Source organism: Phacochoerus africanus, chromosome 7, assembly GCF_016906955.1.
Source record: "Phacochoerus africanus isolate WHEZ1 chromosome 7, ROS_Pafr_v1, whole genome shotgun sequence".
Taxonomy (NCBI): domain Eukaryota; kingdom Metazoa; phylum Chordata; class Mammalia; order Artiodactyla; family Suidae; genus Phacochoerus; species Phacochoerus africanus.
Genome location: NC_062550.1, coordinates 63,940,378 through 63,965,780, shown reverse-complemented (window position 1 = coordinate 63,965,780; position 25,403 = coordinate 63,940,378). Strand labels below are relative to the sequence as shown.

The 25,403-nt window shown below is 39.1% G+C and overlaps 1 protein-coding gene across 1 annotated transcript in view; it reads right to left on the bottom strand.

Moving 5' to 3' along the window:
- Positions 1–25,403, bottom strand: part of LRP6 (LDL receptor related protein 6) — a 165,089-nt gene that overhangs the window by 96,503 nt on the left and 43,183 nt on the right. Inside the window, exon 3 of the mRNA XM_047787527.1 lies at positions 1,221–1,418. Within this exon, the coding sequence (XP_047643483.1) occupies positions 1,221–1,418 (198 nt within the window). The remainder of the gene's footprint in view (positions 1–1,220; positions 1,419–25,403) is intronic.

The window sequence follows — 25,403 nt, the reverse complement described above, 5'->3', positions numbered from 1 at the left end:
CGTGTTTATACATCAACTTTGTCTTCCATGAATACTGGGTTGTAGCACACACGCAGTTAAGTTTTCTCCTAGTCCAGGATCAGTAAACTAGTCCACTGGCTCAAATAAAGCTTTACTGGAATGCAGCCATGTCCATTTCCTTATGTGTGTGTGTATATGCCTCTCTCTCTCTCTCTCTCTCTCTCTCACACACACACACACACACACACACACACACACTGGAATGCAGCCATGTCCATTTCCTGTGTGTGTGTGTGTATATGTCTCTCTCTCTCACACACACACACACACACACACACACACACATACACACATATAGCTTATGAATAGCTTCTTCCATGTCAAATAGCAGAGGTAAGTAGCTGCAAGAAAGATGTGTCCCACAAAGCCTAAAATATTTATAGTATGGCCCTTTACAGAAAAGGTTGGCCAGCCAGTCCTGGTCTACAGATTTATCAAATAAACTTCTACAAACAGTGCATGGGGGGGGCTTTATGGGTAATTCTGAATAAATCTCTGCTGTATTAGGTGTCCAGACATTACAGAATGTTTTGCAAGCCTGGCTCCTCAGGAACTAAAATGCTAGTAGTACTCCCAATCCTTGTGTTAACCAAAATTCCTCACACATTTCCAAACGCTCTGGGAAAGAATGGAAACAGTATCCCTGGTCGAGAACCCCTGAAGAAACTAAATTACCTCAGAGTAAAGAAGGAGAAAGCGCAGCCCATAAATTCTAAATGCTACCAAGATAGATAAGTGTAGTTATCTTTTTAAAAAGAAACTACAAGTCTATTCTCCATCCGCTTTGACAATCAGCCTAAAATATGCTAATTTCTTCTTAATAAAATTAGCTTTATAATTTGTTTACTACATCAAGATATCACAGTGTTAACCTAACGTTTAAAAATAAATTTTTAGGAGTTCCCGTCGTGGCGCAGTGGTTAACGAATCCGACTAGGAACCATGAGGTTGCGGATTCGATCCCTGCCCTTGCTCAGTGGGTTAAGGATCTGGCGTTGCCGTGAGCTGTGGTGTAGGTCGCAGACGCGGCTCGGATCCCGTGTTGCTGTGGCTCTGGCGTGGGCTGGCGTCTATAGCTTCAATTAGACCCCTAGCCTGGGAACCTCCATATGCTGTGGGAACAGCCCAAGAAATGGCAAAATGAATAAATAAATAAATAAATAAATAAATAAATAAATAAATTTTCAAGGCAATCTTACCGATTTGTTCCATCCAGATTTGATTTGTGGATGAAATTAAGTTTTGCATCTGCCCAATAAAGCTTCCGTTCCTCATAATCTAAAGTCAGTCCATTTGGCCAGTATATTTCAGTGTTTATTATAATGAAGCGACTTGAACCATCCATTCCAGCACGTTCTATCTTTGGTACTTCTCCCCAGTCTGTCCAGTACATGAACCTAAAAATCATAAGAAAAATAAACTCATGGCATAAGCAGGTTAACAGCCAAGTATCTTAAAACTGTTATTATGGGAGGGAAAGGAGGGGAAGGGAAGGGGGGAGGGGAAGAAAATAATTTCAGATAAATCATAACCAAAAACTTCCCAAATTTGATTTAAAAAATATTAGCCCAACATCCATCAAGTTTAATAAACTCCAGTATGACTGACACAGAGATACACAACTATACATATCAGTTCAACAAACTGTTGAAAGACAAAGAAATCTTGAGTACACTAAGAGAAAAACTCATCACTTACAAAGAAACCATAACATAACTAAGAGCTGATTTTTCATCAGAACTGACAGCAGAAAGAAGTAGGATAACATACTGGAAGTACTAAAAGAAAAATGTCAACCAAGAATCTTACATACAGTAAAACTATCTTTCAAAAATGAAGGTGAAATAAAGAGATTCCCAGATAAGTGAAGTGAAAGAATTTGCAGTGTGTAGAACTGCCTTACAAGAGATATCAGGCAGAAAAGAAGTGACCCAGATGTTAACTCAAATCCACATGAAGAAGCAAACAGATAATTTTGTAGGTAATTATAAAAGGCAGTATAGGAGTTCCTGTCATGGTGCAGCAGAAACAAATCCACCTAGGAACCATGAGGTTGCAGGTTCGATCCCTGGCCTCACTCAGTGGGTTAAGGATCCAACGTGGCCATGAGCTGTGGTGTAGGTCGAAGACACAGCTGGGATCTGGTGTTGCTGCAGCTGTGGTGTAGGCTGGCAGCTGTGTAGATCCAATTCAACCCTTAGCCTGGGAACATCCATATGCCACGAGTACAGCCCTAAAAAGCAAAAAAAAAAAAAAAAGAAGAAAGGAAGAAAAAAAAAAAGCAGTACAAGTACATTTTTCCCTTTTCTTCTCTTAATGGATTAAAAACTGCACAGAAAGTAATTACAAAATTGTATTATTAGGGAGTTCCTGTGTGGCTCAGCAGGTTAAGAATCTGGCATTGTCACCTCAGTGGCTCAGGTTCAATCCCTAGCCCAGTAACTTTCACATGCCATGGGTATGGCCAAAAAATTGAATTATTAGGTTTTATAACATATAAAGGTGTAATATTTAGTAGCACTAAGGAAAGCAAAAGGGAAGCAACATTAAGGCAAGTGACAGCAGAAGTTAAAGCCACAAGAAGAAATAAAAAGCACTAGAAATCATAAATATGCAGGTTAACACAAAAGACTTATCCATTTTTTCCTCAGTTGTTCCCTTAGCTTCTTTAAAAAACACAAGACTTTCTAGTCCCCACAATGTCTTATTCATACAATAACCACTTACAAAATACAGTAGGAAAACGGAAAAGGAAAAACACAGATCAATGCTGGAAAAAAAGTTTCTATTTAATAAAATAACATTAATTTTGGCACGCCCTAAATAAATAAATGAATAAAAATTAAATTAAAAAGCTATTTTTAAAAGGAGAGCAGTTCCTGCTGTGGCACAGAAGGTTAAGGATCTGGTATTGTCTCTTCAGCAGCACAGGTTCAATCCCCAGCCCAGTGCAGTGGGTTAAGGATCTGTCATTGCCACAGCTGTGGTGTAGGCTGCAACTGTGGCTCAGATTCAATCTCTAGCCCAGGAACTTCCATGTGCCATGGGTGTAGCTGGAAAAAAACGAGAGAGAGAGAGAGAGAGAGAGAGGAGAGAGAGAGGAGAGAGGAGAGAGAGAGAGAGAGAGAGAGAGAGAGAGAGAGAGAAAGAGAGACTGCCAGAGGACAAAGTCAACAAATATTTGAGAAGGAAAAATGGACAGGACTTGGCTATGGGTAAGGGAAGAGGAGAAACTGGGGGTAATTTCTAGGTTTCTAGACAAAAAGCGATGCCTTAAAAGACATAAATACTAATACACATCAAAATAAATACCCAACTATTAAAATAAAAGGTATTCATCCACATACCACCTAGTGGTATGAATGTCATATTTGAAACATCACTGCACAAGAGAATTATTCTTTTGTTGAAACTACTCATTTATAAGTTATGTAATTTATAATTACAAGTCCTATAAGTGTGAAAAGGCTGGGTTATAAAAAAGTATAGCAGGGATTTAGAGCACAGATACCAGAGCTGGGCTGCTCAGTTCTGCCACTTCCTTGACATGGAATCTATAGAGCAAGTCACTTTACCTCTCTGTCCCTCATATTCCTTATAATATGAGGCTTCAAAACAGATCTATTTCATAGGGTTTTTGAGAGTTAAAGCAGTTACTATATACAAAGGACTCACAATCCCTACATATGCTTTGGCTATTGTTTTTTATGTCATAAATCCCTTGTTTACAGCATCTCACTTTAGCATGAAGGCCAAAATCATTAACATAATCTTTAACTCTCTACTATCTGGCGCCTACCCATCTCTTCAGCTTCAATTAATGCAACTATTCACTTTGCTTATTATATGCCAGGTACCACACTCCCTTGGCAGTACAGGGCTTTCCCTCTACACATTATCTCCCTCTTTCAGAGTTCGGCTTAGGTAGTGTTTCCTCTAAAAGAGGTCTTCCCTTAAGGCCCAAACTAGACTATACAGTCCCTTGTAAGCTCTCAGAGCACCTTATATTCATAGCATTACAATTATAGTTGATTATTTGGTTAATGTTTACTCTTTATTACCTCTTCTACATTTATGTTTTATGCAATATCTGGATTAAGATAAGATTTTTATAAAGTAAATAAAGGATAAATTTCCCATTTTCTGATTTGGTTAAGTATTCCTTTTGCTGAAGCATTCTTAATAAGGCTATTACATGGGAGAGTGCTTGTCTACAACAGCCAGCAGAAAAGAAATAATATATTTGAGGAACAACTTGGCAGAGAAACTGACTAGAGATTTCCAATGATCACAGACTGAATTTGGTGGTAGCATTTCCCTATGAAGTTTGACATGCTAATTTCATGTCTCAGTTGGCTAAATGCCAACTGTTCAAAGATCATTCTATCAGTGAATATTTTCATAATGTTCTAGTGAATAACTTACCTCTGATTTATATATTTCATAGTTTAAAATAATTTGGAACAAATTTATGATAAGAATATTAGATCTCTCACCAAGAGTTTTAAAAAGAAAGCAATTAGCCAATGACATAATTTTACAGTTCCCAGCTTGAAATCAACTCAAGCATCATTTTGTTCTTTTACTACTGTGCGATCCAAATCCAATGTCTTCCTAGTCTAATTTCCTTTTTTTAATTGAAATATAATTGACATATAACATCATGTCAGTTTAAGATACACAATATATTGGTTTGATAGATTTATATATTGAAATATGATTACCACCACAGCATTAGCAAATGCCTCTACCACATCACATAATTATCATTTCTTTTCTGTAGTAGGGATAATTAAGATCTAGTCTTTTTTTTTTTTTTTTGGCTTTTTTAGGCTTTTTTTTTTTTGGCTTTTTGCCTTTTCTAGGGCCGCTCCTGCGGCATATGGAGGTTCCCAGGCTAGGGGTCTAATCGGAGCTGTAGCCACCAGCCTACGCCAGAGCCACAGCAACACGGGATCCGAGCCGCGTCTGCGACCTACACCACAGCTCACAGCAACGCCGGATCCTTAACCCACTGAGCAAGGCCAGGGATCCAACTGCAACCTCATGGTTTCTAGTCGGATTCATTAACCACTGCACCACAACAGGAACTCCTAGATCTAGTCTTTTAACAACTTTGAAGTTTATAATATAGTACTCCTGACTATAACCACTATCTTGTGATTAACTTATCTACTAGTTCTAAGTTTGCCCACTTAAACAATATATCCTCAGTTCCATTACCAACTTCTGGTAACCACCATTCTACTGTTTTGATAAGTTCAGCTTTTTTAGATTCCACACCTAAGTGACAAATACAGTATTTGTCTTTAATATCATTTATCTCATTTAACATAATGACCTTAAGGTCCATATATATTGCCACAAAAGGCAGATTTCCTTCTTTCTCAATGGCTAATATTCCACTGTGTTCTGTGTATACTCCTTAACATTCATCAGCTGAAGAACACTTAAGCTGTTTCTCTAACTTGGCTATTGTGAACACAGAAGTACATGTATCTTTCCAAACTCCTGTTTTCACTTCCTATGGTATACAGCTGATCTTGAACAAGAGAAGCTGGAACTGAGTTGTCCACATACAGGCAGATTTTATTTTTTCCAATAATAAATACTACAGTACCACATAATCCATGGTCAGTTAAATCCTGGATGTGGAACCCCGGATATAGAGCAACCATGTATACATGAAGAGCCGGTTATAAGCTACAAGTAGATTTTTAAGTGCACGGAAATTCGGCACTCCAACCCATTTTGTTCAATGTTCAACTGTATATTCAAAAGTGAAATTGCTAAATCATATGGCACTTCTTTTTTTTTTTTTTTTTGCTTTTTAGGGTTGCACCTGAGGCATATGAGGTTCCCAGGCTACCAGAGCTGCAGCTGCTGGCCTACACCACAGCCACAGCAAAGGAAGATCCAAGCTGAGTCTGCGACCTATACCACAGCTCACAGCAACACCAGATCCTTAACCCACTGAGTGAGGCCAGGGATCGAACTCGCAACCTCATGGTTCCTGGTTGGATTCATTTCTGCTGCGCCACAACAGGAACTCGAGCAATTTTTTTTTTAAATTTCTGAGGAACTTTCATACTGGTTTCCATAGTAACTGAGCCAATTTACACGCCCATCAAAGGTGTACAAGGATTCCCTTACCTCTACATCCTCACCAACACATGCCTCCTGTCTTCTTGATAACCAATCTCATAGATGGGAGATGATATCTCACTGGAGTTTGCTCTGCATTTCCCCAGTGATTAGTGTTGCGGAGTATCTTTTCATGTACCTAATGGCTATTTAGATGTCTTCTTTTGAAAACAATTTAATGCCTCTGCTCATTTTTTTAATTGTTTTTAACTAGTTGTGTGAGTTCTCTATATATTTTGGATAGTAATCTTTATCTGATATATGGAGTGCAAATATTTTCTCTCATTTTGTAGGGTTTTTTGTTTGTTTCCTTTGCTATACAGAAACTTTTCAGTTTGATGTAGGTCCACTTATTTTTTTTTTTTTTTTTCCTTTTTAGGGCTGCACCTGTGTCATATGGAGGTTCCCAGACTAGTAGCCAGAGCTACAGCTGCCGGCCTACAGCACAGCCACAGCAACAGCAACATGGGATCCAGGCCGCATGTGTGACCTACACCATAGCTCATGGCAATGCTGGATCCTTAACCCACCGAGTGAGGCCAGGGAGCAAACCCGCAACCTCATGGTTCCTAGTTGGATTCCTTTCCACTGTGCCACATCAGGAACTCCTAGTTTTGCTTTTATTGCTTCTTCTGGTCTAAATTTTTTCACTTTTATCTGAGTCCTTTCACTATTTTGGATCTCCATAAGTAGCACAAAAAAAAAAAAAAAAGAAGGTGGGAAGATAAGCTGATTATCTGTGTCTATCTTTTCCCAACCAGGTATTATACCCATAAATTAAATGCTCGGTTGAGAAGCAGTCTTATGCATAAGGTCAAAGAACAACCTAAAAATGGCAAACAGAACCATGTAGAAGCTTTCTTCAAAAAAAAATCCCTGAAATTTAAACTCTATCTGTACCAAAATAAACAATTTCTCAGACTTTTAGTTGTTAAATGCATACAGTATGTGACAACTCATTTACCATAAAGTATAAGCAAACTTCAGGATTCCTCTTATAGGCTCCTTCCAATATTGCATTCTCAGGTTTGTACAAGTAGTCATCATTCTGCGCAGTTCCAATATGTATGAACTTCAGTTACCACAGTTTAGTTACATAACCAGTCCCCCACAACACAAATTTTAGTTATCAAAATATATGAACTCTATGTGCACAAAGCACAAATTTTACTGCCAGTCCCACAAATCACTATGTAAATGACAGATGTGTTTGATCATCAGTAACCATTGTTCTTTCAAAGTCTATGATTGGGCCCCACCCACCTGTTTTTCAGCTCATACACAGAGAGCAAAGTATCTATCTGTGTTGCCTCCTTGTACAGATAAAACCATATAACATTTTATGAAAATGAACTGTCAAATGGAATTGGCCAAGAAAGATGAAAGTTCAGCAAAGAAATAAAAAGTGATAATATAGGAAGTAAAATCTGAATTGAAAATAAATGGAGTTACAGAAGAAATAGCTGACTATGGGAATGTTGACACCATTGCCATTCAAGACTCTGGATACACAACCAGGAGAACAGAGTCAAGACTAATTTATCAACTTCAGTGAGGAAAGTAGCTGTGACAAAAAGGATAAAGACATTTCAGAATGAGGCCAGCAAAAAAATTTCACACTGAATGAACTGAGATAATTTACAACACTGAAAACACAAAGGATGAAGCATTTTGAAAGCTTAATCCAAACATAAAATGGAATATTTGCTTCATATAGTAAGTTATACAATGAGAAGACAGCAGCACACTCTGCTCAAACCACTTTTAATATTTCTAATAATTCATAGTATATAAATATTAGCTTTACTATTTCTTCCATTTCCCTACACTTTTACATCAGACGGTAATAATTTTTTTTTCTCTTTTTGCCTTTTCTAGGGCCACTCCTGCGGCATATGGAGGTTCCCAGGCTAAGGGCTGAATTGGAGATACAGCCACCAGCCTACACCACAGCCACAGCAACACCAGGTCCTTAACCCACTGAGCAAGGCCAGGGATCAAACCCACAACCTCATGGTTCCTAGTCGAATTCAATTAACCACTGCACCACAACGGAAACTCCCAGACAGTAGTAATTTTTAATGTTATGACAATTTTAAACATCACAAAACAACTGTACTTTATATACTGATCATTAAGATTGCTTTGAAGGCGTTCCCATCGTGGCACAGTGGTTAACGAATCTGACTAGGAACCATGAGGTTGCAGGTTCGATCCCTGCCCTTGCTCAGTGGGTTAAGGATCCGGCGTTGCCGTGAGCTGTGGTGTAGGTCGTAGACGCGGCTCGGATCCCGCATTGCTGTGGCTCTGGCGTAGGCTGGCACCTACAGCTCCAATTCGACCCCTAGCCTGGGAACCTCCATATGCCACGGGAGCGGCCCAAAGAAATGGCAAAAAGACAAAAAAAATAAAAATAAAAAAAATAAAACAAAACTACTATCCTTATGAAACTTGCAATCTAGACAGAGTGACAAATATATCAAGAGAGGTAAGAACAGTGTGCTACAAGAGTACAGGGAACTGATATCCAATCAAGCCGGTGAATTTAAGAATTTTCAATAAAAGCTCATCAGAAGAAGTAATACTTTTATTTAGGCAGTTGCCAAAATGGGAAACAGTATTCCAGGAAGAAAAACAGAGCCTATGCAAAGGACATAAGAAGTCATGACAAGAAAAAGCACGATTAGGACATTAGAGCCGCAGTATATAGCGTATTGTTGGGGGACACAAGGCAACAAAAGAAGTCCCATAGATGGGACCTATCCTGTTCTGCTAAGAAGCTTAGACTGCACAGCCTGTGAGGGATAAGTTACTTAAGACTGTAAGCAGAAAAGTGGTTAAGATTATTCTTTTACAAATCACTGATGATAACACCGAGGGACTGGCTAGAGGGAGAGGAAATTAGAGAAAGACAATGAAAACACAAAACTTCTGAAATATTCAAAATATCAAATTGAGGGATGGATCAGCATGGAAGAAGAAAGACAAAGGACAGACTAGGATGGCTCCTAAGATTTGGCAAATGTGAACAGTCCATATTGATGGAATATAGACAAAGTTTAAGGGGTAACATGCCGAGTTCAGATAAGGATGAAATGAGCATACTGACCTCATTGTTTTTCCTTCTCATATCCAAAGAACCAGCCAAAAGAGTAACCAAAAATAGTGTAAAAATTAAGGAAGAGTTAGACAGAAAAGGTAAATAAAATAATAAGGATGTTAATAGTCAATGAAGTTGGACTATAGTAAGAGTAAAAAAAAAAAAAAAAAGCTTCATAAGAAACCAAGCAACTTCAAAGGATAAGTAATGTCATGCCACATTCTAAGAACATAATGTGACAGACCTAAGGTAAAAAAATCTAACTATGTAACAAGCCATCAGTTCCTCAAAAACATTTTCTTGCCATGAAATTTGTTATGACACAATGTCTAAAATCACACCCATTATTAATTAAACTGGGAAAAATCCAGTGAAAAAATTCTGGCCTATGAAGAGTGAAAATTGTCATGCAAAATTCACATATCCTTCCTCTTCCTGATCCCTGAACCAGTTTTGGTCTTACATTAGTTAGTAGATTAGGTTTTTAAGTGAAGAGGATGTTGGAGAATTCAAGGATATTTCCTGATAGAACACTGTTTTCCCTCTATTTAATTGTTTGTGTTGGTATCATATTTTAACAGTATATCGTGATTATCAGAAGATAAAGAAAGCATTCATTTTAGATTATTTGTTTTTACAGAGCATATACAGTAACCAAATAAAAAAGATTCTACTATAGAGACAGGAAAGAACATGGGTTCTATTAAATAGAATCCTTGCTCTGACAATATGCATCATAAAGGAATTCCGCATGTATAAACTGATTATCCTGGAGAAAAATGATCCTTTAAGCACCCAGTCTAGTTGACTAATTTAATAGAGTTTCTGGACACAATACAAAGAATATATTTAATTCAGAAATAACACTGGTAGAATACCAATGGAAGTTAAAGCTTATAAACCTGAAATAAATAATAGACTAAATCAATTTAATTCCCTACTCTCATCAAAGAAAATGCTAACTACAGCAATTTTGCCAAACTGCTGGTAACTATACTCTTTCTGAAGAAATCTTAAGTGATACATTTTGAGCTCCTCTAATAAAAATGATATATGCAATTCCACTCTCCTCCTTCTAGACCCTCATAAATATCCTGATTCTTCAGGACAGTTCAAATGTCACCACACCTTGGTGGAGGCATTTCCTGACGACTCAAACCCTCTCTCCTCTGGGCTCCTGCGCTTTGTACATTTCAAATACATACGATATCAGGACAGTTTTCATGTTTCCCACCCCTCTAGATTCTAAGTCCTTATGTTATTTATCATTGTATTCTCCTATCCTAAAACCATCTAATATAATGGCAAGCATATTTATAGTCAGCACTGAAGTGTTTTAATAATGATCTGCGCTCACCTGTTCTTGGGCCATTTTATATGTGGCTCTTATTACAGGGACCATATCCTTGAAAAACACAGGTAGAGGGAGTTCCTACTGTGATGAAATGAGTTAAGAAACTGACTGCATCAGCTCAGGTGACTGCAGAGTTGCAGGTTCGATACCCAGCCCAGCAAGGTGGGTTAAAGGATCCAGCGTTGCCACAGCTGAGGCATAGGTCATAACTGCAGCTCAGATTCAACCCAGGGCCCAGAAACTTCCAAATGCTGCAGGTGCGGCCAAAAAAAAAAAAAAACAAGCAGAATTTTATTTTAATGAATATCATTATTCTACTACACTCCAGTTACAAGTTATTTGTTATTCCTTGAATGTGCAATGCCATGAGAGAGTCTGGCACAAAGCATTCCTGCTGACTAAAAGCTAATACCCATTTTCATACCTTGTCCCTCTGGCCAGCAACTGCTCAGCTAAAGAGCACCAACCTGCAATAGCCTCCTGAGTAAAACTGATTACTCTATAACACTTTACTACTAGTTGGCAAGAACATCCCATCATTCAAACCTAAAAACTATATGTATGGCTTCATTGATTTTTTTTAAACTTCATTGACTTCTCCCTGGTGAAGAGAATAAAGGTAAAATTTCAGTTGTGCCTTCTGAGGGCTTCAATTACAGGCCTGATATTTTATAGGAATCCCAAAACTCATTTTTGAGGAGAATCTTGCCGTTGCCTCAGTCCATATCTCCAGCTTACCTGACCTGCTCTTACTGAACTGCATTTTGCTCTAATGCTACAGGGACAAAAGCCAAATAAATGCACCACTGGTGATATTATAAAGGTGTTGTTCACTATGCAGCTTCCTTACGAGGACTAATGGGAGCAGAAAATGATTTCACTAATAGGAGTAAAGATGATTTCTCACTGAAGAGCATTCCTCTTATAATTCATATATATATATATATATATATATATATTTTTTTTTTTTTTGGCTTTTCTAGGGCTGCTCCCGCCGCATATGGAGGTTCCCAGGCTAGGGGTCTAATCGGAGCTGTAGCCACAGGCCTACACCAGAGCCACAGCAACATGAGATCCAAGCCGCATCTGCAACCTACGCCACAGCCCACGGCAACACCGGGTCCTTAACCCACTGAGCAAGGGCGGGGATCAAACCCGCAACCTCATGGTTCCTAGTCGGATTCGTTAACCACGGCGCCACGACGGGAACTCCCTAATTCATATTTTCTGCTTTAGATTGGCTTCTAGATAATTCCTAAGACTCATTCCAGTTACAAAATCATATTTCTATTAACTGCCTTCTTTTTTATCTACTATCATACTCCATCTTCTCAACAGAAAGGAAAAAATAATACAGTATTCAATGATAGCAAAGATAGGGACAAATCCTATGACCATTCTCTTACAAAATGTTCTGTCATGGACACTTGGAATTTTTAAGGGGGTATCCAGCATCTAAACTACCTTCCTTTGAAGAATCCTCCAACTTATGAGGCAGAACCACTACCTGAACTAAAAAAACTGAAAACACCAGGTATTTGCTTTCTAAACCTAGCTTGCAACTGGGACTGGAGCATAAGAATCTGGGTTTTACCAGTCAGAAAAATCAGGGAAGGAGGCAGCAAAGGCAGGAAAGGAGGAAGCAACAGCTGCTGCAGCAGCAAGAACCACAAACAATCCATTCTAGTGGGGATAATTGCAAGGGCTAATTAAATCCAGTTTAAGTTAATTCATCCTTCTTGAATCCAGTTTTATAAGGGAGCACTGGCAGCAGTTTAAGGAATATCTACTGCCTCATGCCAGTGAGAGAGTACAAATAGTAGTGAACATGCCACCTAACAAACAGTGCCTTCATGATCCAGGTCTGTGGCATGATTTGCAGTACTGTTCCTGGCTACAGATTCCAAGCCTAGTTCTTCTACCATTTAGGAAATCTAAGAGTAACCCAACATCCTCTTTAAAAATACTTCTCCTGGAGTTCCCGTCATGGCGCAGCAGTTAACGAATCCGACTAGGAACCATGAGGTTGCAGGTTCGATCCCTGCCCTTGCTCAGTGGGTTAAGGATCCGGCGTTGCTGTGAGCTGTGGTGTAGGTCGCAGATGCGGCTTGGATCCCGTGTTGCTGTGGCTCTGGCGTAGGCTGGCAGCTACAGCTCCAATGAGACCTCCCTAGCCTGGGAACCTCCATATGCCACAGGAGTGGCCCAAGAAATGGCAAAAAGACAAAAAAAAAAAAAAAAAAACTTATCCTGTTTTAAATTAGAGGGATTTCTATTGCTTAAAACTATGAGCACTAATACACATTTTTAGATCCAAAACACTGTCACTTAAAAGTTTAAACAAATTCACTTCAAACTCTTGTCCCAATGTCTCATGTCTTAGAACTTCCACCACCTCCACTATCTTACAAATGGCATTGTTTCACAAATCTCACAGCTCTTGCCTCAATCTACCATGACTCCTCTATTTAACGGCCAATGTCAGCATTAGTGGGAATGACTGGCAGAAAACTGTCAGGCAAATCACATCCTGAACCTTCCATCTGTACACTTATCTAAAACAGTGCCTTGATGAAAACTGATAATAAAGAGAACAATTTGTGACAGACAGAAAAGCCAATTTAACATTAAAATATGATACTTATGTCACAATAAACAATGAAACAATGAGGCATAAAAGAAATTCAACTTAACCTTTTTCTTCACATTTTTTAGGGCTGAGTTTGCAGCATATGGAGGTTCCCAGGCAAGGAGTCGAATCAGAACTGCAGTTGCCAGCCTACACCACAGCCACAAAAACACCAGATCTGGGTCGTGTCTTCTTCGACCTATACCACAGCTCACAGAAATGATGGATTGATTCTTAACCCACTGAGCAAGGAAGTCAGGGATCAAACCCACATCCTCCAGGATCCTAGTCGGGTTCGTTACCACTCAGCCACGAGGGAAACTCCCTCAACTTAACTTTTTATAACTCCAAAATCCAATAATCATCAATACATAATGAATATTCAGCAACTACATCATTAACAGTTATGCTATGGCCTGAATGCTCTCCCCCTCCTAGTCCTTAGGATCATATGTTGAAATCCTAACTTCCAAGGTGATGTTATTAGGAGGTATGGCCTCTGGGTGATTAGGTCCTGAAGCTAGAGCCCTTGAGAGTGGGATTAATGCCCTTATTAAAAAGTCCCCAGAGAGCTCCCCCGCCCCTTCCACTGTGTGAGTTACAGTGAAAAAGCTGACTAGGAAGCAGGCCCTCACCAAACACCAAACCTGCTGGCACCTTGATCTTGAACTTGCTAACCTCCGGAACCATGAGAAATAAATTTCTGTTGTTTAAGCCACCAGTTATGTGGTTACAGAGGCCCAGACTAATTAATACAAGTTATCTTAAGCACAATGATTCTTAGATTGTGCACCACCTTCTCCACGCAAACACACCAATGGTAAAAACAACAAGAACATTAATGTTAATACCACCACCAGCAACAACAACAGCAGCAGTAGCAACAACAGCATGAAATATCTAATGCATAAATTTTTAACCCTGGTAGTATAATTTGAGAATAACCTGAGAACTCATTAAAAATATCAGTAACTTGGTTTCCTACATCAGAGATTCTGATTAAATTGCTGCGGGCTGGGACTCAGGCCTCAATACAGTCTAAAAGCTCCCAAAGGAATTCTAGTGCACTTAGACAGGGTTTAGAAATAGCAAGGAGAAATCTGACTTTTTCAAGCAGCTGTTTATCCACAGCATTCTGTTCTTGTACAGGTGGTATTAATCTGTTTAAATCATTAACCAGCTAACCCTGAACATCAGCTAGTAATTAGCCCCAAGTGGCACTCAGTCCTTACACTGTAGAAGACGATATACGGGAACAAAGTACCATATAAATTCTTATCCAAACAATGGCCTTCCCTATTTCCTTCCAAAGTTTTGTAAGTTAAGAATGGAATTTTGAAGGTTCACCATTACTGTTTAAAATTTATTAAGAATAAATATACAAAGATCTGTGAGATTTAAATGAATTTTCAAATTTCTTCTAAAATTTTTTTTTTGTCTTTTTGCCATTTCTTGGGCCGCTTTCCGCGGCATATGGAAATTCCCAGGATAGGGGTCCAATTGGAGCTGTAGCCCGCCAGCCTACCCCAGAGAAACAGCAACTTGGGATCCGAGCCTCATCTGCAACCTACACCACAGCTCACGGCAACGCCGGATCCTTAACCCACTGAGCAAGGCCAGGGATCAAACCTGCAACCTCATGGTTCCTAGTCGGATTCGTTAACCACTGAGCCATGACGGGAACTCCTAAAATTTTTCGACTTTTGACATTCAATTCTTTATATCTATAACAGCGACCCTTTACTGGAGGTTTTAATTTGCTATTCATTCAATATATAAGACAGAAGAGTCCTCATTTTACTTGAGATATGAATAAATAGAACATAATAAAGAATATCCCTAAAAAGCTTATGTCTTCAGTTTAGAAGATGGTGTCAAAATGATAAAAGCGGGCTTGATAGGTTACCTAGAAATTTTCATCAAAATCTATATAAGATTTCCCATCGTGGCTCAGTGGAAATGAATTTGACTACTATCCATGAGGACACAGGTTCAATCCCCGGCCTTGCTCAGTGGGTTAGGATCCTGCGTTGTTGTTTTGCTGTGGTATAGGTCACAGACTCGGCTCAGATCTGGCGGATCTGTGGCTGTAGCACAGGCCAGCAGCTACTGCTCCAATTTGACCCCTAGCCTGGGAACCTCCACATGCAGAGAGTGTGGCCCTAAAAAAAAAAAAAAAAGAAAAAGAATTTAAAATTAAAAAAGACCAAAAAAATGGATAATGTAAGTAGTACAGTTACTTTGACACTGCATTACTTTGGTTGACTTGCATCTACACTTAGCGATGCCAAATAAAGTGTGAAAAGATAACAAAACTAATGTTTTTTTTCTAAATATTTACAAATTTTTATTTTTACTTATTTACTTATTTATTTAGGCTTTTCAGGACCACACTAGAGGCATATGGAAGTTCCCAGGCTAGGGGTCCAATTCTGCCGACCTACGCCACAGCCACAGCCACAGCCATGCGAGATCCAAGCCACATCTGCCACCCTACAACCGCAGCTCACGGCAACACCAGATCCTTAACTCACTAAGCAAGGCCAGGGATCCAACATGCATCCTCATGGATACTAGTCTGATTCGTTTCCACTGCGCCACAATGGGAACTCCCTAAATATTTATAAATTTTTTAACTTTTTCCTTCCAGCAGGTCTAGTCCAGTAAGATCAATATTTTAAAAGCTGTCATGATTTAAACAAAACTGCAATACTCAAAAAACAATTGGTAATTCTGAATTTTCGCCTGGGAAAACTGGTACCCTTTAAGAGTTTAAACACTCCAGGAAATAAAAGCCATCATGTATTACTTTCTTTTTCAAATCCACATAAATCAGCAGGAAAAAACTTACTCTGATCCCTACAGTAGGTAGACATGCTCCAAAAAACCACCTCTTCTTTTATGCATGGGGGGGGTGGATCTTTAATATTCTTTGACAAAATTAGCGACTCAGTTCCTGCCCAAGACTCCAAGAGTCAGAGTGAAATAGTACTAAGAGGATCTCCAGTCTTCTGATACTGGTGTTAATTTTAGAGCTATATGGATGCCATCTAGTGCTAAAAGCTACCTCCAATTTCACCTTCAGGTCAAATTAGTCAAAAGAATAAACTTCAAGATAACCACCAAAAATAAAACAGAAATGGCTATTTAAAATTTAAAGAAAAATTAAAAAGCACCAGAAACAAAACATGTGTTTTAAATTTATTCTCCAGTTAGAAAGGGAGCTAAGTAAAAGGGTTATTATTTTAAATAGGCCTGTTTCACAAGGATTTAGTTGCAAAAAAATTTAAAGCAATGGCTGAAAAATTAATTTGTTAAACTCTATACAAATACTACTTAAAGAGTTGAACAATATGTTTCAGTAGGTAACTCATTAATCTACCAGAGGTGGAAAACAGGTGAAAGAGAAAAGGGACAAAACCATCTGAAAGCAGTAAGTATGAACTTTTTCTTTGAATTGAAGTAAATAAGAAAAGGAAAATTTAAAGGAAATATTATGAGCACAGCAAGGACAAGAAAGGAAAAATCCAGAGAAGCAATCTAGCAATGAAAAAGAGACAGTCTCTGTAATTTACACAGGGTAACACCCTTAGATGAGAGAATTCACAAAGTACTAACAACCCCAACTTGAACACTCTTCAGTGGGTCAGCGAAAAGGAAAACACACGCAGAAATAGGAAGAATATGTGACTGTAAGAAAAGATAATAAATATGAAGATAATTCTTGATAATCTCTTGAATGCTAAATACAAAGAAAAAAAGAAATGGATTCCAGAGCAGTGATCATAAAAAGAACACGGCAGAGTGAGAAAAACAGATTTCTACTTAGAGTTTTAAAAGAAAAGAATGGGGCAAAGGCATTTTTGAAGAGAATTTTCTACAAATGATGAAAGACATCAGCCACAGAACCAAGAAAGCCAACAAATGCAAGCAGCATAACAAGAAATAAAAATCTAAACAAATCACATTGAAACAGAATCAGGAATGATAACAACAGATTGTTTCAATAGCAACGAAGAATGTGAATAGACAGTAGAATGATACCAACCACACGGTTTAAAAAAAAAAAAATCTATTGACCTCAGATGAAAGCATATGAGATAAAACAACCCCTGAGAGTGTTGGCCACCAACACACTTTCACCAATGGAAATTCTAAAGATTCAGAAAAATTATCCCAAATGGAAAAAGTTTAATGTTCCAGATGGCAAATTTATATAAAGTTTAATACACAAGATGGCCATTTTAAATTTTAAAAAATGTCTTGTGGTTTAGCAACAAGGAAGCAGAACTTAAATTCATGATAATGACATTACATAAGCCAGAAAGGTAATAAGCAGAGGTCAAGTGTACTAAGAACTTCACAAGTATACATATTAAAAATTCCTAGGGTAGCTTCAAAAAGAGAATGTGTACAATCTGCAAATCAGTAGAGGGGAAAAAACTGACAAAATAAAATCAATATGAAAGAGGCCAAAAAAGAAGGAAAAAAGAAACAGAAACGAGGAGTTTCCCTTGTAACACAGAGGAAATGAACCCAAATAGTATCCATGAGGATGCAGGTTCAATTCCTGGCCTTGCTCAGCAGGTTGGGGTTCCGGCAGTGCCATGAGCTGTGGTATAGGTCGAAGATGGGGCTCAGAACCCATGTTGCTGTGGCTGTGGTGTAGGCCAGCAGCTACAGCTCCAATTCGACCCCCAGCCTAACAACTTCCATATGTCACAGGTGCATCCCTAAAAAGCAAAAAAAAAAGTAATTACAATAAGCACACAATGGACTAAAAACTTCAGAAGACAGTATGTAACAATGGACTTAAAAATCAAACCACAAAATCCAACTATATACTACTTTAAAAAGAAATACCTAGAAAACAAACAGAGAATTTAAAAATACAAAACTTTATCAGGCAAAAAATGAAAGAAAGTGCATGTAGCTAGTAGTGCCAAATAAATAAACTCTAAGTCAAAATTCATCAGTAATAAACTCAGTCTCTAAATAACAGTATGAGGTACATCAGGAAGATAATTCTCCATCTACCTGCACTACAAAATACAGCCACAAAGAACATTTAAAAATAGTAAGTTCTATCACTGACATTTTATTCATTTATTTTGCTTTTTAGGGCCATACCCACGGCATAAGGAAGTCCCCAGGTTAGGAGTCCAATCAGAGCTACAGCTTCCGGCCTACGGCACAGCAAGCAATGCTGGATCCCTGCCACCTCCCTCTTCGACCTACAGCACAGCTCACAGCAATGCTGATCCTTAACTCACTGAGCAAGGCCAGGGATCAAACCCACAATGTCATGGTTACTAGTCGGGTTTGCTTCTGCTGTGCCACAACAGGAACTCCCAAAGCACATTTTAAAAAGCAAAATCAGGGAGTTCCCATTGTGGCGTAGTGGTTAACAAATCCAACTAGGAACCATGAGGTTGCGGGTTCAATCCCTGGCCTTGCTCCATAGGTTAAGAATCCGGCGTTGCCATGAGCTGTGGTGTAGGTTGCAGACGCGGCTTGGATCCTGCACTGCTGTGGTGTAGGCTGGCGGCTACAGCTCCAATTGGACCCCTAGCCTGGGAACCTTTATATGCTGTGGGAACGGTTCAAGAAAAGGCAAAAAGACAAAAAAGGGAAGGGAACTCCAAGAATCACATTTCTAAAATAACAGAGTTCAAAGAAATAAATTTTAATGGAATTATAGCAAGATACTAAATTATCAGATCCAAATAATAAAACTATGAGGTACAGGTGAAACTGAAAATATTTAAATCAGAAAAGCTGAAAGCATAAAAGTAAAGAGTTAAACCAAAGAAGTATAAGAAAAATAAAGGGGGGGAGTTCCCGTCGTGGCACAGTGGTTAATGAACCCGACTAGGAACCATGAGGTTGCGGGTTCGATCCCTGGCCTTGCTCAGTGGGTTAACGATCCGGTGTTGCCATGAGCTGTGGTGTAGGTGCAGACGAGGCTCGGATCCAGCGTTGCTGTGGCTCTGGCATAGGCTGGTGGCTACAGCTCCGATTCGACCCCTAGCCTGGGAACCTCCATATGCCGCGAGAGCGGCCCAAGAAAATGGCAAAAAGACAAAAAAAAAAAAAAAGAAAAGAAAAAGAAAGGGGGAAGAAACCCTTAAAGTTTAAAAAAAAAAAAAAAAGGCACCAAAGAGAAAAAAGCAGGGGAAAAATAAGCTAACAAAATTATGTCCCAGCTATAACAAAAAAAAGTCATTATACAAATAACAAAAAAATAATTGTGTCAAGATACAGTTTTTGAAAACCTGAATAGAGCTATCACATACTCAAAGGGTAATTCATCTTCTTCATGTGGGGGAAATAGGACGACGAAGCCCAGATATTGACTGGTAAATTCTGTAAAACTTTGAAGGACCAGATAATTTAGACAAAAATATTCCAGTGTACAGAAAAGAAAGACACCCCAAAGCAGCACAATAAAAAGTTTTCTCAAGTACATTTGGCATATTCACAAAAACACTGGCCATACAACAAAGAACTGAAATCATAGATGTATGTTCTCCAGCCACAACAGAATTAGACTTGATCTCTATAAGAGGAACGGTATCGAGAAAAACCTAAAAATTTCAATATTAATTAATACTCTTGGAAAACCCATAGACAGTAAATGATTAACACTGTCCTAAGAAGTTTGGGCTTTGCCCTCAACTAGTGGGAGGTAATTTCTAAACCGTTGGACTATCATCCCTGATAAGAATGTCTCTCTTTATCTGGAGTTCCCACTGTGGCTCAGTGGCTAACAAACCCGACTAGGAACCATGAGGTTGCGGGTTCAATCCCTGGCCTTGCTCAGTGGGTTAAGGATCCGGCATTGCCGTGAGCAGTGGTGTAGATTGCAGATGCGGCTCGGATCCCGAGTTGCTGTAGCTGTGGCATAGGCCAGCAGCTGCAGCTCCAATTAGACCCTAGCCTGGGAATCTCCACATGCCGCAGGAACAGCCCAAGAAATGGCAAAAAAAAAAAGAAAAAAAAAAAGAATGTCTCTCTTTATCTGGAGCCTTGGGCCACTTCAGAGAGTCTAAGCTAACGATTTATGGCAGGGGCTTTGAGCCTTTCAGTAATCAGCTCAACCTCTGTAGGGACTGGAAGAGACTAAGGTCAGCCAAGGAGGCAGTCTATGTGTTTAAATGATGAAGCCCCAACAAAACCTCTGCACATGGAGTCTCAGGTGAGCTTCTCTGGTTGGCAATACTCTGAGCATAATAAGGTCACACATTGTTACTGTTGACACAACTAACTCCACTGAAAGAAGACAACTGGAAACTCCACACCTGGAATCCTCCTGAAATCTATCCTAAGCACCTCTGGCCATGGCTGACTTTTATTTGTATCCTTTCATTGAAATAAACCATAGCTGACATACAACAACTTTCACTGAATTCTGTGAGTCCTTCTAGTGAATTACTGAACTTGAGAGTAGTCTTGAGAGCCTCAAATAGGCAACTGATATTAAAAATGGGAGTTCCCATTGTGGCTCAGCAAGAATCCAACTAGTATCCATGAGAAGGCAGTTCAATCCCTGACCTCCATCAGTGGGTTAAGGATTAGTGGAATTGCCTCAAGCTGTGGAGCAGGCAGCAGATGCTGCTTGGATATGGCAATGCTGTGCTGTGGTACAGGCCTTAGCTGCAACTCTGACTTGACCCCTGGCATGCAAACTTCCATATGCCATGAGTGTGGCCACTTTAAAAAAATGATAATAAAAACAAAATTTTAAATTAAAAAAAAAGAGCGTGGTTTTGGAGACCCACCCTCAACCTCACAATATGGATTAAGAGAGAAATAGGAGTTTCGATTGTGGCTTTGTGGGTTAAGAACCTGACTAGTATCCATGAGCATGCAGGTTCGATCCCTGGCCTGGCTCAGTGGGTTAAGGATCTGGTGTTGCTGTGCACTGTGGTGCAGGCCGCAAATACGGCACGGATCTGGCGTGGCTGTGCTGCAGGCCAGTAGCTGCAGCTCCAATTTGACCCCAAGCCTGGGAACTTCATATGCTGCAGGAAAGGAAAGGGAAGGAGAAGGGGAAAAAGGAAGGAGGAGGAAAGGGAGAGGAAAGGGGGGAAGGAAAGGAAATTAGAAAACATTTTTAATTTAATGAAACCAGAAACACAGCATATCAAAAGTATGAGGAGCAGCTAAAAGTATTTAAAGAAAAATAAGACTATTAAAGGCTTAAAATAGAAAAGAATAAAGTTTTTCAATCAGGGAGTTCCCACTGTGGTTCAGTGGACACAAATCCAACTAGTATCCATAAGGATGTGGGTTCAATCCCTGGCCTTGCTCAGTGGGTTAAAGCATCTGGTGTTGCCGTGAGCTGTGGTGTAGGTCATATCCAGCATTGCTATGGCTATGGTGTAGGCAGCAGCTATAGCTGATTCAACTCTTAGTCTGGAAACTTCCATATGCCACAGGGGCAGTCCTTAAAAAAAAAAAAAAAAGAGGTTTCTCAACCAATGATTTAGGCTTCCACTTTAAGGATCCAGAAAAAGAAGAATTAAAAACAAAGCAAAACAAAACAAAACAAAAACAAAGAATTAAAAACAAAATGAAATTAGAACACACACTCACACCATGCACAAAAATAAACTCCAAATGGCTGAAAGACTTAAATAGACGACAGGACACCATCAAACTCCTAGAAGAAAACATAGGCAAAACACTCTCTGACATCAACATCATGAATATTTTCTCAGGTCGGTCTCCCAAAGCAATAGAATAAACCCATGGGACCTAATCAAACTGAAAAGCTTTTGCACAGCAAAGGAAACCCAAAAGAAAACAAAAAGACAACTTACAGAATGGGAGAAAATAGTTTCAAATGATGCAACGGACAAGGGCTTAATCTCTAGAATATATAAACAACTTAGACAACTCACAGCAAAAAAGCCAATCAATCAATGGAAAAATGGGCAGAAGGCCTGAATAGACATTTCTCCAAGAAGATATACAGATGGCCAACAAACACAGGAGAAAATGCTCAACATCGCTGATCATAAGAGAAATGCAAATCAAAACTACCATGAGATATCACCTCACACCAGTCAGAATGGCCATCATTAATAAATCCACAAATAACAAGTGCTGGAGGGGCTGTGGAGAAAAGGGAACCCTCCTGCACTGCTGGTGGGAATGTAAACTGGTACAGCCACTGTGGAGAACAGTTTGGAGATACCTTAGAAATCTATACATAGAACTTCCATATGACCCCGCAATCCCACTCTTGGGCATCTATCCGGACAAAACTCTATTTAAAAGAGACACATGCACCCGCATGTTCATTGCAGCACTATTCACAATAGCCAGGACATGGAAACAACCCAATGTCCATCAACGGATGACTGGATTCGGAAGATGTAGTATATATACACAATGGAATACCACTCAGCCAAACAAAAGAATGACATAATGCCATTTGCAGCAACATGGATGGAACCTGAGAATCTCACACTGAGTGAAAGAGCCAGAAAGACAAAGACAAATACCATATGATATCACTTATAACTGGAATCTAATATCCAGCACAAATGAACATCTCCTTAGAAAAGAAAATCATGGACTTGGAGAAGAGACTTGTGGCTGCCTGATGGGAGAGGGAGGGAGTGGGAGGGATCGGGAGCTTGGGCTTATCAGACACAACTTAGAACAGATTTACAAGGACATCCTGCTGAGTAGCATTGAGAACTATGTCTAGATACTCATGTTGCAACAGAACAAAGGGTGGGGGAAAAAAATGTATACATGTAAGGATAACTTGATCCCTTTGCTGTACAGTGGGAAAATAAAAAAAAAATTTAATTAAAAAATTTAAAAAAATAAAACAAAGCAGAAGTTCCCATCATGGCTCAGGGGCTTAACAAACCCAGCTAGTATCCATGAGGATGCAGGTTTGATCCCTGGCCTCGCTCAGGGGGTTAAGGATCAAGGTTTGTCGTGAGCTGTGGTGTAGGTCACAGACGCAGCTGGGATCCAGCACTGCTGTGGCTGCGGTGTAGGCCAGCAGCTACAGCTCCGATTGGACCCCTAGCCTGGGAACCTTCATATCCTGTGGGTGCAGCCCCAAAAGACAAAGACCAAAAAATAAAAAAAAAATTATTCTAAAGAAAAGCAATGAACTGAAAATCAGACTTAAACAGATATGCCATGATATACCAAGACAGAACTATAATTCAAAAGATATATGCAACCTTATGTTCAAAATAGCACTATTTATAACAGCCAAGACATGGAACAAACTAAATGTCCATCAACAAATAATGGATAAAGAAAATGTGATGTACAGGAGTTCCCATCGTGGTGCAGCGGAAACAAATCCAACGAGGAACCATGAGGTGGCAGATTCGATCCCTGGCCTTGCTCAGTGGGTTAAGGATCAGGCGTTGCCATGAGCTGTGGTGTAGGTCACAGACACAGCTCAGATCCAGCATTTCTGTGGCTGTGGTGAAGGCCGGCAAAAAAGAAAATGGAACATTACTCAGCCATAAAAAAAGAATGAAATAATCCCATTTGCAGCAAAACTGATGGACCTAGAGAATATATACTTAAGAGAAGTTAAGTCAGAGAAAGACCATACCATATGATACCACTCAGATGTGGAATCTAAAATACAACACAAATCAACATATCTAGGAAACAAAAAGACTCAGATACAGAGAACAGATTTGCGGTTGGCCGGAGAGAAGGATCAGTTTAGGATTAGCTATTATATAGAGAACAGATAAACAACAAAGTCCTACTGTATTGCACAGGTAACTATATTCAATATCCTGTGATAATCACAATGGTGAAGAATATGAAAAAGTATATGTGTAACTGAGTCACTTGCTTATAGCAGAAATTAACATAATATCATAAATCAACTATACTTGAAAATTTTTAAAAAGAGCTATGCCATGTTCATGAACTGAAAGATTTAATATGGTTAATATGCAAATTCTCCCAAAGCTAATTAGGATTTATGATCAAAATCCCAGCAAGATTTAATTAGAATTTGACACGCTGATGCTAATATTCATGTGAAAAATCAAAGTCTAGAGTTACCAAAACAATTTTGAAAATGAAAAACAATCTTGGAGAACTCATTCTAAGTTTTCAAGACTTACTATCTTTACTACAATAATCAAGATAGCATGTTATTGACAAAACAATAGACACAAAGATCAAATGAAGAGAGTCCAGAAATAGACCACATACTTGGTTTTCAACAAAAACATGACTACAATTTAATGGAGGACAGTCTTTTCAACAAAGGACGCTGGAACAATTAGATACATTCATACACCAAAAGATGAACTTCAATCCTACCACATGCCACATAGAAATTAACTCAAAATGGCTCACAGAATTAAATGTAAAATCTAAAACTTCTAGAAGAAAATCTAGGAGAAATCTTTGGGACCCTAGATTAAGCAAAGATTTCTAAAATTCGACACTGAAAGCCAAAAGTACAATCCCTAAAAGGGAAAAAAAAAAAAAAACTGATAGTCAAAATATAAAACTTTTGCTCTTTGAAAGATGCTATTAGGAGAGCAAAAAGACAAGCCAGAGACTAGGAGGAAAGATTCATCAAACATATATCCGATAAAGTACTTGTATTCAGACTCTATCAACAATTTTAAAAACTCAACAATAAAGAAAAACAATATAAAACTTGGCAAAAGATCTGAAACTTGGAGTTCCTGCTGTGGCTCAGTGGTTAACGAATCCGACTAGGAACCATGAGGTTGAGGGTTCGGTCCCTGCCCTTGCTCAGTGGGTTAAGAATCCGGCCTTGCCGTGAGCTGTGGTGTAGGTTGCAGACGCGGCTCGGATCCCGCATTGCTGTGGCTCTGGCGTAGGCTGGTGGCTACAGCTCCGATTCGACCCCTAGCCTGGGAACCTCCATGTGCCGTGGGATCGGCCCAAGAAATAGCAAAAAGACAAAAAAAATAAAAAAGATTTGAAACTTACTTCAACAAAGAAGATACACAAATAACATTAAACATGTATAAAGGTGCTCACCATCATTAGCCATTAGGGAAATATAAATAAAAACTAGGAGATCACTACATGCATAAAAGAATGACCTAAAAGGAAACAAACTATCAAAAGCTAATGAGGTCGCAGAACTGGAACTCTCACACACTGCT